Source organism: Crassostrea angulata, chromosome 2, assembly GCF_025612915.1.
Source record: "Crassostrea angulata isolate pt1a10 chromosome 2, ASM2561291v2, whole genome shotgun sequence".
Taxonomy (NCBI): domain Eukaryota; kingdom Metazoa; phylum Mollusca; class Bivalvia; order Ostreida; family Ostreidae; genus Magallana; species Magallana angulata.
In genome coordinates, this window is record NC_069112.1 from 45,718,662 (window position 1) to 45,732,309 (window position 13,648).

Below are 13,648 nucleotides of genomic sequence, written 5' to 3' on the forward strand. Positions count from 1 at the left end.
TTCAGTTTTCCTGGCCTAATGGTTCTTGAGAAAAGGATCTTTGGAAATTTCTCAAATTTTTTCATTAGTTTCTAATTATAGTCCCTTGAAAATAGGCGTAGCCCCTTATGTTCACAACTTTGAATACCATTTGCCTAAGGATTATTTGTGCCAAGTTTGGTTGAAATTGGTCTAGTTGTTCTTGAGAAAATGTTGAAAATGTGAAAAGTTTACTTACAGACGGGCAGACGGAAGGACGACAGACAAAATGTGATCGGAAAAGCTCACTTGAGCTTTCAGTTCAGGTGAGCTAAAAATTGCACAATAACGTGTAGGATTTTTTACGTTTTCGTGTTTGTGAATTTTAATAAATCACGCTTATCATTATAACATACAACCGGTCATAGAGTTCGTTTTATTTCAGTTAGGGTCATACCGCTTATCATTATAACATACAACCGGTCATAGAGTTCGTTTTATTTCAGTTAGGGTCATACCGAATGCCAGGTTGTCCGGGCAGATTGTATTGGATCTCCAGCCAATGGTAGCAGAGCACTCTGTCATAATTGTAGGCCATGTGAAGGTCATCTATCGTCATCTTTATGATGTAACCAGACGGTGCCTTCGAATTAGAATATATATTAGATCTAACTGGTTTGAACTTTCTCAATTCAATAACTCTCCATTTATCTTTATTTTCTTCAAGAATACCCTTTGACAGATATGATTTAATTATTTCGCAAAAAGAAAGAAATCTCAGCCCCCTAAAAAATTGCTTTGACTAAAGAAACCGATAGACCAAAAGAAAAATACAAACCATGAGAAAAAAATATCATAAATCATATAAAATATCAAAATAGGGCTTTCAATTCAAAAAAGAAATTTTGAAAGAAAAAAAAACCGTTATACAAACTGTTTCCGTCTTATACCGTTTGACACGTTACATGTACGCTTTAGAATTAGAATACCTTGACGGCCCATCTACAAATTTTCCCCAGACCGACTGGGTCCGGGTAGTTTGGAGATGAGACGGATATATCCCTGCTTACGCCAAAATTGTACGTATCATCCTCCAGTGTTACATAGCCACCGCAATCTGTGATATTAAAAAGAAATTCATTGAATATTAATTAGTACATTTTTTATTTATGTTTATTGTGGGCGTAGGAAATCTTTATTAATTTAATTTTTAGAAGATATTTATTTAGCCAAATTAACAACAAATCGTGGAAGAGACGACTCAAAGTACATTTCTAACGTCATTTTGCATCATATAACTAAAAAAAAAATCAAATATTGTCGACAATCTTGTGTAAATTAAAGGACAGAGTGTACTTTAAACCCAACAAATCCTGAAATAAACGAATCGAAATTACACGTAGGAAAAACAAATGAAATTTCTGAACTGCACGTATTTTTACTTTGTGTATTTCTTTAGAAGACTGTATTCATTTGTTTTAGAAGAAAAGTCATGTAAACAGTTAATCGACATCGTGATAATACCTATCAAATATAGAGATTCAATATCGTTCAACTAAATGATAGTACATGTATACAGTACCGATCAGACCCAGCCTAACACTAGAGTAAACCCAAACTAAACACTGGGTTTACTATTGGGGTTTATTTTGGGTTTACTCTGGGTTTACTTTTTGAAAATTTGGGTCCACTCAGGGTTTACTTTGGATTAACTCGGGGTTTACTTTGGGTTTTCTTTAAAATGGTTTTTTGGTCAACTGTATGCACTGAAGTGTGAAACAGACTAGTATTTTTATCTTACCATCCTACTGCCTGTAATTCCTACCCCTTGTATATTCCGAATACACAGTTAGCGTCTGCTTTCAGGCGTATACTTCTGATCGGGGTTTACTCTCTGTGTCCACTCTGAGTTTACTTTTGGTTTACCCTTGGTTTACTTTTGGTCCACTCTAGTAAACCCAAAGTAAACCCAGAAAGTAAACCCAGGGTTTTGATGGGGTTTACTTTCTGTTAGGTTGGGTCTGATCGGTACGGTACTTTAATCATACCTAAACAATTACGACGGATATGCTGGGTATGATTGCTAACCACTTATTCCCCTTGCTACAATTTAATATTTTTTTCTGTTAAGATGTTAAAGAGAACGCATGCAGATTTAAATTTCTCACTCTACATGTTTCAAGAAGCATTGGTTTACACTAAACACTACGAGTATGTAACATATAATTTGCAAATCTGAATTCAAGTATGCAATTTTACCTGGATCAGTGACAACCGTCTCACACAGCGCCCCCGTGAAGCCTTTAGGACACTCGCACTCACAATGTGTGTTGGTGTAGCCGGCGTTCTGACATTTTGGAGTGTTTGTACAATGGTCTTTAAAAAAGGTTTTTTTCTAATTTGAAAACTCCATATTATAATTAAAATGAGATGACAGGTCAAAATCAGTCATTTCATATTAATATATTATATTTTTTATTTAATACAAAATAGCATCTAACGACAGTCGGGTCAAAAACAAGAGGCCCATGGGCAACATCGCTCACCTGAACAGCAGATCCTTGTTACATTACATTTCGTTGCATATGCTTTTTCTATTTTCTATTTTAAACATTGAACCCCTTTCTGGGGCCCCAGTATTGGTCCGAGGTTTATAGTTAGCTTGAACAACATAAATAGTAACATAGGAATGAAAATGTGTAGCACTGCGGTGGGATAACACGTACACAGAAACTGAACGTAGAAGAGTTCCACTTCAAGAGGAATAACCCTCAGACTGTACAGAACATCAAGAAAGATAACTCTTGGTTCCACTACATTTAGCGTTTACACAATTTGAGGATCCTTGCTTAGTAATCTCACAAACTGTAGCAAACTGTAGTTCTCGAGAAAAACTTTTAAAAACATTTTCAATATATCCTTCTATGTTACATTTTGAACCCCTCTTGGGGCCACAGTATTAGTCCAGTGCTAAAGCTTTAATTATTTGGAATATACATGTTTTAAGGTCAAACGACACGTTCCTCAATTTTATATAACTTTTTCCAGGAATTTGTTGATGATTTACTACTATTTTGACAAGCTTTCTTGCAAAAAATTAGGGTACCTTACCAGGCATTTCTCCGAAATACTAGAGTATGCAATTTCCTATATATACACTTGAATTGCTGATATAAAAATAAATACATATACAGCACAGCAAAATTCACTATATAGGAACTCTATCTCGGCCGGAGCGGGGATTTGGACTCCGACCTCTAGAACATATAGTTTTACGCTTCTGGCAGTGAGCGGCCACGGTTCTAACTACAGGGCCATCTAGACACATAACCACATCTAATTAAATTTTAATCATTCTTAAAATTATTATAAAATTAATATTTTTTTATAGGAACTATCTATAACGAGGAGATACAAACAAGATTCTCGAGGAACGTGTTATCTGACCTTAAGGATGCTTGCATAGTAATCTCACAAGCTGAAGCATTATAGTTCCCTAGAAAAAGATGTTTCAACATTTTCCCTCATTATTTCTATGCTAAACTTTGAACACCTCATGATGCATTGTAGTTCTCGAGAAGAAGATTTTAAAACATTTTCCATATATACTTCTACATTTAACTTTAAACCCATCTTGCGTCCCCAGTATTAGTCCAGCCTGAAGGGTCACTATTTTAAAACTGTCGAACCTTCATTATCTAAGGTTGTATGCATGATAGTAATCTCACAATCTTAAGCATTGTAGTTCTCGAGAAGAATATTTTTTTAACATGTTACCTTTATATTTCTATAATAGACTTTTACCCCCCTCTTGGGACCCAAGTATTGGTCCGGGGTCACGATTTTACCAATTACGAATCTTCATAAGCCAAGTATGCATGCAAAAAAATCCACAAACTATAACATTGTAGTTCTTGATAAGAAAATGTTGAAACGTTTCCTTTATGTTGTTTAACATGTTTATATTTTGAACCCCTCTTGGTGCCCCATCAATTGTCCGGGAGTTACGATTTTTACAAATTAGAATCGACATTATTTAAGGATGTACATGTATGAATAGTAATATCCCAAACAGTCGCATTATAGTTCTTAAGAAGAAGATTTTAAAACATGTTCATATATATGTTAAAATCTAAACCCCTCCTGGGGTCTAACGTTTTGTTCGGGGGTCACGATTTTTACAATTTAGAATCTTCACGATATATACAACCTTTTGTGTAAATATTTGCATTTTTGATGCAGCGGTTCTTGAGAAAAAAAATTTAAAACATTTTTCATATGTAGTTCTATGTTAAACTTTGAACCCCGCCTGGGGCTGCAGTTTTGGTCTGGAGGTCACGACTTCTACAATTTAGAATCTTCTTTATACATTTCAAAGGCAGGAACGCCCACAGAGGCCTCAAGCTGACATTCTCTTTAAAATGGGAATCATTAATTTAAATTTCTGTACCAATAGTCGTATATCAAATAATATCAGACTTAAAATATTTTGTGTAACTATATTCGTACATATTAAAGTATTTATTGCCAAGCAGACAACATACAAATTAATACACATAAAACATGGGTTCATCCGTCCTTGACCAGAGATCCCGCGAGATAGCGATCCGTGCTCGCGCTGTCTGAGTTAGGTCGTACGTACAATAAGTCCATTAATACCACAATATGCAACTATATTTTTATATGCAATTTTAACATCACCATGTGATAGTATACTCAGTATATTTCCTTATAGAATACGTAGTGATGCATTTGTAATACAATGAATCATAACTCATCATTTTTACAAAAATCGAAAAAATGTCAAAGTTCAAAAATAAATTATCTTCTTTCTGCTTTAAACACTCTTTGAGCAAGTTTTACGAGTTCATCATTTGTATACGGGGAAACACATTAACAGTGTTTCCCTAAGGTTGTTTAAAATTAATTCTACGTTTAACATCACATGAAAAATTAAAACCTACAAGTGAGGGAGGAAAAAATAAACAAACAAATGTGTATTTATTGAAAGCCGTCCATTCAGTTACCAATACATCAACACATTATATAATACATATGGTCGGATTCGGTCCATGTAAGTTCTTGCATTTTCCAAGCAAATACTTTGTGTAATTTGGGTTTATGTCCTTTCTGTGAGTACATCATGTAGTACTGGGCGAAAAGTGGAGTGACTTGCAAGCACATCAAGTGGTACATTCAATGGATTTTCATCACCACAAACGTAGCAAACCAAAGGAAAACTTTCCTTTTTATTGAAAAAGTTGCATATGAAACACATATGACTCACACATTATTTGCAATCAAAATAATGACATTATTTCATACATTTTCATAATGACACATTTTAAAACTTAACATACCAGAGCTATGTTGTAAGATTCACTGTACATACTTCTAAGAACTCAAAACAAGGTCCTTAACATAAGTGTATTCCAGTTCTTCTTTCCCATTATTATTCTTTATTAATATAAAAAAATGTTTTTAAAAATGTAGATACATTTCAAATGTAAATGATTTGGAGTCATTATCATGTGAGAACTAAAATAGGTAAAATATGCTGACTTAATGCATTACATTGGCATTACACTTCAAGATATTACATCCATAACTATCATATTTATCATCAAATAGTGTTTGTTTGAACACTAAAATCTCAGTATAATTTTAAAGGGTTCATTCACCCTTGAAATTGAACAAAAAATAAATAGTAAGAAATTCATCAGATCGTGACGTTAAAATTGAAGTAAATGGGGAAAGGTATAATTTTTAAGTCTTTTGAATATACATATATTCAGTACAGTGTTGGTAAGAAGCTGCTTAAGTTTTTTCAAGCTGTAAAAATGCAAAAATTGTAACTTCATCGTTAACATTTTTATTTTTTTATTAAGATGGGTAGTAATTTCAGTTGTTAATGGACTACTTTAAAAAATGTATACAACAAACTTAGTTTTTGGACAAAAGTTGGCTCAGCATGGTTCAGGCTCTGTAACTTGACAACCGACATCATTCAATCTTGAAATAAGATTTTTACTGCCAACTTTGATCATGTGTTGATCCATTTTTGTTCATTTTTAATTTTTTTTCTTTGACAGTGGCGTAGACTCTCATTTTCTTCGTATTATGAATAATGAATACCTCGATGCTGTTTCTGAGCATGTTTTTCTCTCATACAGGTTGTAAAAATCAGTCGCTAAATGAAAACCCAAACCGGAACGACTTTTACAAATCCGGATTTGCTTGTTTTTTCAAAACGACATTTTCGCCGAAACCTACGCGTTCGGGTTATGTTAAACGTAGAATTAATTTAAAACATACTTTTTTTTAAAAATTTAATTCCCGTGTGAAACAAGATTATCTATGGTATGGTTGTTTATAAATAAATCCACACCACATGCGTTGATCTGCCGTATCTATAATCCTCACCCAAACTAGCTGCAATATTGCAACAAAATCACAAGATAAATTTATCGCTTACATTTATTTTGGAGACCGTGCCCGATAACAAATCAATTTACATATTAATTTTTATTCTTATCGGACACAGTATCCAGATTAAATGTAAGCGATAAACCAAAATAATATTTCCTTATTGTATTCATCCGTCATTTCTTGATTAAACAACCTTATATACTTATGCAGTGAGTTGTCAATAATAAGGGAGACACAGTTGGGTTTTTTGGTGCACAATTTAGTTGAATAAAGGGAACACAAGTCATGAAAACATTTTGACTATGTATTTCTATGTAAAAATTTTGAACCCCGCTTGGGGCCCAAGTTTTGGTCCGGCGGTCACGATTTTTACAATTTAGAATCTTCACTTTATATGCAAACTTTTGTGTAAAAATTGGCATTTCTGGTGATGCGGTTCTTGAGTAGAAGATTTTTTAAAACATTTGCATATGTATTTCTATGTTAAATTTTGAACCCCGCCTGGGTCCCCAATTTTGGTCCGGGGGTCACGATTTTTACAATTTAGAATTTTCACTATATTTACAAGCTTTTGTGTAAAAATTGGCATTTCTGGTGCAGTGGTTCTTGAGAAGAAGATTTTTAAATCATTTTCCTATGTGTTTCTATGTTAAACTTTGAACCCCGCCTGGGTCCCTAGTTTTAATCCGAGGGTCACGATTTTTACAATTTAAAATTTCACTATAAATACAAGCTTTTGTGTAAAAATTGGCATTTCTGATGCAGTGGTTCTTGAGAAGAAGATTTTTAAAGACAGGCACCCTATACTCACTGTTTCGCAATTATCTCCCTTGTGAAAAGGGCTGTGCCCTTTATTTTAACAATTTATAATTTTTGTACCAAATTTAGTTAAATTTGGCCCAGTGGATATGAGAAGAGGTCGAAAATGTGAAAAGTTTACAGACGGACGGACGGACGGACGGACAACGGGTGATCAGAAAAGCTCACTTGAACCTTCGGTTCAGGTGAGCTAAAACGAAGTCACGCAAGATTTTATTAACCTGAAAACAAAAATGTTGCCAAAGGCCGAGGGCAACATATCTGTCTGAAGGTTCAACCCATCTTTCAAAACACATGCATGTTGACATGTTTGTTTCCTTAATCCCATTTAAAATCGCTCTGTCATATCCTTCACCTCAAATGCAATTTAAACCATGTCATGTCGAAAACCTCGCTGGCTATTTTCGTTCTACCAAGACCGGATGGGTATAAATGAATTGGTGCAAATCAGTCATATATCGGTATATCATTCACAATCAATTTCGACTGGCTTGTTCGATATTTTTTTTACTATCTGTTGGTATGAACTAAAAATAAATTTCTATGATGGTAAAACGAAATTGGTATTATTTCGAAGTCTTATATACATATACCTGTGCAACGGTATTGGTCTAGGACATCCTTTAAATCATAGAAAGTCAATAACTGTCTTTCATCTGGGTATGCCAGGAACTCTAGGTTCTCGTCCCTCAATTCCATTGTTCCTCTATCATCAACTCCGAAAAACTGAAAATAGATGAATATATCATCACTAATATATAATAATTTCAATCATAAAAATACATAAAATTAGATTGATAACGGTCGCTTTCCCCCTAAAAGTATCAGTGACACTTACTTTGCCTGACTAATTTAATATACTTTGATGCAACATTTTTGTTTCTGAGAAAAATGTATGTAACCTTTCAAATTAATTCGGATTTATAGAAGCTCATCAACTATGGACTATTTTATGATTGCATTTTTTCTGATCAACTATTACGAGTATTTCACTGAAAAAACGACAAGCAATACAACATTCAAGCTCTTGTCATTCATATTGAAAAAAAGGTTCATTTATTTTTTAGCTTTTGATGCAATAAGAATATACCATCCAAGAATAATACATTTAATTTCCTTTTGGTCAAAATGTTTAGCCCCAGCTTCTTATATGTTGTCTGTCATGTGAATTTTGCAGATGTACATCCTTAAAGAATATTAAAAAAAAGTCTAATTTTGTGTGAACAATTTTATGATTTCACGATAATAACGGCAGGCACATATTGTTTGACGGTTGCAATGTTGATCATGTGACTAACCAGGTTCATGTCCTGGTGAATTTTTAAACTTGATGTTTATTTGTAAAATCTATTAATTACACTGTTTAAAAGTACCATCTTATTTTTTTTTACCAATGGTTCATACTGCATAATACTCCCAAGATCATACGGGTTGCGATCGTAGGTTAACACCCTGTAAAAGTTTTCCTCATGACCGGATATGACGTTCTTCCAGATGATTTTGACATACCGATTCCGATCGTTACGAGATTGTTCGTGAGTCTGACCGAGGATGTGCAGCATTTCATGCACTGCGATGTCAACCTGAATAAGACGAACAAGAGAAATATGTTTTTTTGCCAATTTTTTCATTAAAACAACACTACTAGGATGTCACAATTTCATTGTAATCAACAATTTAACCTTAAAGTTTTTATCAACAAGCTAAGCATCAGTTTAGTATTTATGTTTCACTGCGTCAGCCAATTTTATCAAAAATTCTATATTTATTTCAATGCCATGTTTTTTGTATCAGAAATCTTATAATACTGATCCCAGCATGTGAAGTACAATGCACTTGTCTGGAAATAAAAGTTCTTGGTCCTAAAACTCTATGTAATTTTTTCTCATACGGAACTGCATTTAGCTTTTGCTAACTAAACAACTTCTTATTTTCAATATAAAAACATATTTGAATTGATGAACATCACATATCTTTCAAAGAATTCATACAAGCAGGCGAAGTCTTGCAAGGTGATAAAAATATAAACATGGTGGCGATAAAATCAGAACCATTTTAATCATAGCTTGAGCTGTGCTTACAATGTAGTTGTGTCGAACATCAATGTGTCAACAATCATTGCTGCCCCCTAACCATGGCTCTTTAAAGTCAACACCATTTGTCTGGGATTTGAGTTATGACTACGTAATCAGTACATATTTCACCCAAAACCAACGTCATATTTAAATTGTTTTGATGATAGTTGCAAGGAATAGATAGGTTAGTCCTTCGTTCGTGGTAATATGGCTCTATACTTAGCTATGTTCTCACCGATCCACATCCGGGTTCTTGTAAAGTGATATTGTGTCGTCTGTCCCCTTTAAATCCAAGTCCAGAACTACTGCAACCGGAACCACTGTAATAACGTAATGAACATGTGAAAATGTAAAATTATATTTAATTCAACAATTTATCTAAGGTCATACGTTGTAGTGTATGCATGATTGTTTAAAAAAAGTTACCTCATGCAATATCATATCAAATGTATGAAATGAAACATTGCATCAAGTCGAATTTCATAAATCAAATAAAAAAATAAAAGACGTGAACTGTCCAACGTGCGATTTACGGGTTGTAGACACTGTATTGCATAAAACATTAACATAATCAGTCACCAAGTTTATCTTTATAACGCTGTTAAAATATTTTGTTTTATTTAACATGTTTGGATAATTATTGACTTCCGATACATCATAAGACCTACCTTTGAATCTTGACATATCCGTCATGCCCTGCTTCCGCCTTAACTTCCGGGGATCTAGGTTTCCATCTGATGCATGTAAGGTTGTTAAACAAGTCTACTGCTTCAAGAAAAGATCTTCTGTTTGCGACTTGAAAAAGAACAAAAACATAACATATGAATAAGACTACACTCAGGACAATTTAATATAATTATGATAATTCTCAGATCAGTTTAGATTTTTTTTTACATAACAATACTTTTATTGTATTTACAATTTTTTTTTGTTTGGTTGACATATTTTTGGTTGAGTTTAAGCACTAAAAACCCCAACCGCAAATATACAACATCTAGTCGAAAAACTAAACACACATACTCCAATGCACAAGGATAATATTATGTACAATTGGTCATTCAAAAATATGTACCTAAGTTGTCATCAAGTATATAAGGTACGATTCCTTTTGGCCATCTTACCCAGCCTGGCCCAAAGTTCCTTTTATTCCTTCTCTGAAAAGTTAAACAGTGAGTACTATTTGTAATTAGAAAAACTGATATACATTAAACAAATGAACAAATATGGCATGTCGCATATCTAATTTGCCTGATACATACATGCAGTCTGAAATTAAAAATTAAAAAAAGAAACAGTTACAGAACAGAACGAAAAAAAAAGTATTTTTTTGTAGCTTCAGAACTGTTACTTAAAGGTAATTTTAGATTGATGGACGGTTCAGATACAGTTCCGATCCTACAAAAAGCTATGAATGTATAACAAAAACATTCTTTAGATTTCAATCACACAAAGGACAAAAAAATGTTGCCAATATTTATCTCCAAAGCTTGAGCATACCTTTAATTATAAAATTGAAACTGGAAATACAGACAGAACAATATACAAACTTGTCCTTCCTTATCCGCCTCGCGGTCTGTTTGTAATGTCCTATCCAAACTCTGTTCTTTCAGTAGCTTGGAATTTTCGGGATGTAGTCCTTTCGGCTAAGAAGATAAGTATGGTTTAACATCTTAAATACATGAGAACTATCAACTAGTAAGTGTAGTGAACTTATTCGGAATTGTAAACGCCATTCATGAAATCTAAATTTAGTGTGATTGTCATATTTCCGGTTACAGAAAATTTTGCAACAACATCTGAAATGTAGACACGTCAATGTGCAAGTTAAAACTAGATAGCCTATTATTGCATATTATTGCAATGCATGTACTTATGATACTTATCAATTCCTGTGAACTTAATGTATGTTTACATTTGTAACAGGTTGAAATCAATAAATATGATTACTACATGGTGGTCTAAATCTACATATATTTGAGTTCAACAGTAAGGAAGGATTGTCGATAAGAAACAACAGATCTATCAGACAAACTTTTTTTTTCAATTGTAATGGAGGTGAGAGAGAGAGAGAGAGAGAGAGAGAGAGAGAGAGAGAGAGAGAGAGAGAGGATCAACATCTCCTGATGAAAGAGAAAAAAAGGTAAATTTGAAATTCGGGCATATGTGTGATAGCACATGAATATTGTATATGTCAATTAATATATCGTTCTATTGAAATGGCAATTGTCCTACAACTTGTACTGACATATATATTTTATCAAAACAATAAGTTTCGATAGGTCGGCACATTCTTCTGCTTTTTTCTTGTTTCATTTTATTAACATTAAGTCTTAATTAGATAGTCCTGATATATGTTAATCCTTTCAAAGCTAATTTGATATCAAGTTTAAACCTCCTCATTTGCATTAACTGTTAATTGTTTCCGTTAAATACTGAGAGCAAAATGTTTTTTTATAGGAAACTGTTACGAAACAAAAACAAATAAAAACAACCCAAAACAAAACAAACAAACAAAAAAAAACAAAGGAAAAAAAAGAAAAAAAAAGAAAACCAAAAAAAATGAGTAAAATGAAAAGAAAAAAAGAGAAAAAAACCCAAACCAAACAGACAAACAACATTAAAAAAAAATAAATGAAATCAATAAATCCACAAAAGTTCTGTGCAGCGCATCAAGTACAATGGTAAAACTAGTAAAACTATGAACAAAGAATCGGATCACGCTTTGTAAATCTTACTTTATCTATCGTAAGGCATATCTTCTTGGGCAAAAAAAAAACACAACATTTTTATATCCAAAAAGAAATATTCGCAAACCGTCAAACTTTTTTATCAAAAGAATAACTTTTTCTTTTGACAAAGTTATGAAACTGACCTTCTTTACAACGCCGTTTATTTCTACACCCATACTCAAGAATAACTGCATATTTTCGTCATCGGGATCGATATCCTGGAAAAAAAAAAATTCACTTTACTGACACACAGAAAAATAGAATAGGTCTCGAAAGACTTAAAATTACGACTGACAACGTGTTTATTATCTAAATGAATCACTTTCATTGTGTGGTCGATCGTTCACCTTGCTGTCAATTTCATCTTCATTTCGTCTACCTCCACTTCCACTTTCCTCAGGTTTGGACTACAAAATATGTCAAATCTTAAAATGAAATTATCGACATTCCTTAGAGAAGCTTTCTTGATATTAAAGGAAGTGATCGACACGTTACATCAATGGCGAAAATCTTAAAATGTATTCATAAAATCGGAGAGGACATCATGTTATAATTAACAATATTCGTTTCATATACCCTCCGAAAAAATCGCTCAAATTTAACACCTTGAACAGATCGTCTTCGTTAAAAACATTCGACACCTCCTCTCCTTAAAAAAATCGAGATGTATACGAAGTTTACTGCCAAATAAAGCAGTAAAAATATTACGCATACAAAAAAAAAAGAAAACAAAGTTGCCAGTTCAAATATTAACAGCATAGTAAAAAGCAAAATGTGTAGGCAAGCTGTGGAATTGCCATATTCCTCAACAGAATCAGGTGTAACCAGCTATAAAAGTCGATCATAAAACTTACCATTGCGTTATAGTATTCTCTTAATTCTTTTCTGATGTCTTCTAGTATGTGTTGTTTTATGGCTAAATTTAAAGAGATAAAAGAGTTATGGAACGCCTCGAGAAATTGCGATTGCAATACTGAAATCTTAGTTCTACAAAACATCAACAAACAACAAATGCATTGGAAATTGAAAATTATAAACAAAAATAGCATTCGGATGTTAAAAAATCTTGAAGTAGATACCGAATAAAGCTTACACGCTGTGTGTTTTTTTTAATGAAATAATGTACACAAATTATCTAAAACCAAAGAGGAAAGGACAGGGGACGTTTTAAAACAAGTTCTCCTGGAAAAGGGTGAAAGCAGATAAAACCTACAACAAACATTTTTCGAAAAAAAAATGAGTTTATTAATCATTTTTTTTTATCATTTCCGTTAATCATAGGAAATATTGTGCTCAACATGCGTAAAATAGTCAAGCCTTTACTATTTACTACATTGCAGTATATTCAATTCTTTCTTTCAAATTCATTGTTCTCAAATTAATACCAGGAAGCTGATTGAAAGACACATTATATTATTTTATGTTATACTAGTTTTTGACCCGTGCGTGCATGGGTTAACATTGCATATCGGACATACATGTATACGAAATAGATACATCGACACGCCGTTTTGTTGACATTTACATAACAAAGCAATGCTATTAATTTCACTACACTTTCTTAGTTAGAATAGATCTGATAAATCTAACTGTGTCTTAGGAAAGGTCCTCACCATGGACAGTTAGAACGCCTCCCAT

General features: G+C 33.1%; 1 protein-coding gene across 1 annotated transcript in view; it reads right to left on the reverse strand.

Moving 5' to 3' along the window:
- The window catches only part of LOC128174406 (uncharacterized), a 41,330-nt gene extending 27,682 nt beyond the window's left edge, over positions 1–13,648 (reverse strand). Inside the window, exons 1-13 of the mRNA XM_052839969.1 lie at positions 13,624–13,648; positions 12,865–12,926; positions 12,358–12,417; positions 12,154–12,228; positions 10,829–10,924; positions 10,354–10,435; positions 9,950–10,076; positions 9,517–9,601; positions 8,598–8,789; positions 7,800–7,932; positions 2,218–2,334; positions 948–1,075; positions 477–601 (exon numbers count right to left, since the gene is read on the reverse strand). Coding sequence (XP_052695929.1) covers positions 477–601; positions 948–1,075; positions 2,218–2,334; positions 7,800–7,932; positions 8,598–8,789; positions 9,517–9,601; positions 9,950–10,076; positions 10,354–10,435; positions 10,829–10,924; positions 12,154–12,228; positions 12,358–12,417; positions 12,865–12,926; positions 13,624–13,648 — 1,307 coding nt within the window. The remainder of the gene's footprint in view (positions 1–476; positions 602–947; positions 1,076–2,217; positions 2,335–7,799; positions 7,933–8,597; positions 8,790–9,516; positions 9,602–9,949; positions 10,077–10,353; positions 10,436–10,828; positions 10,925–12,153; positions 12,229–12,357; positions 12,418–12,864; positions 12,927–13,623) is intronic.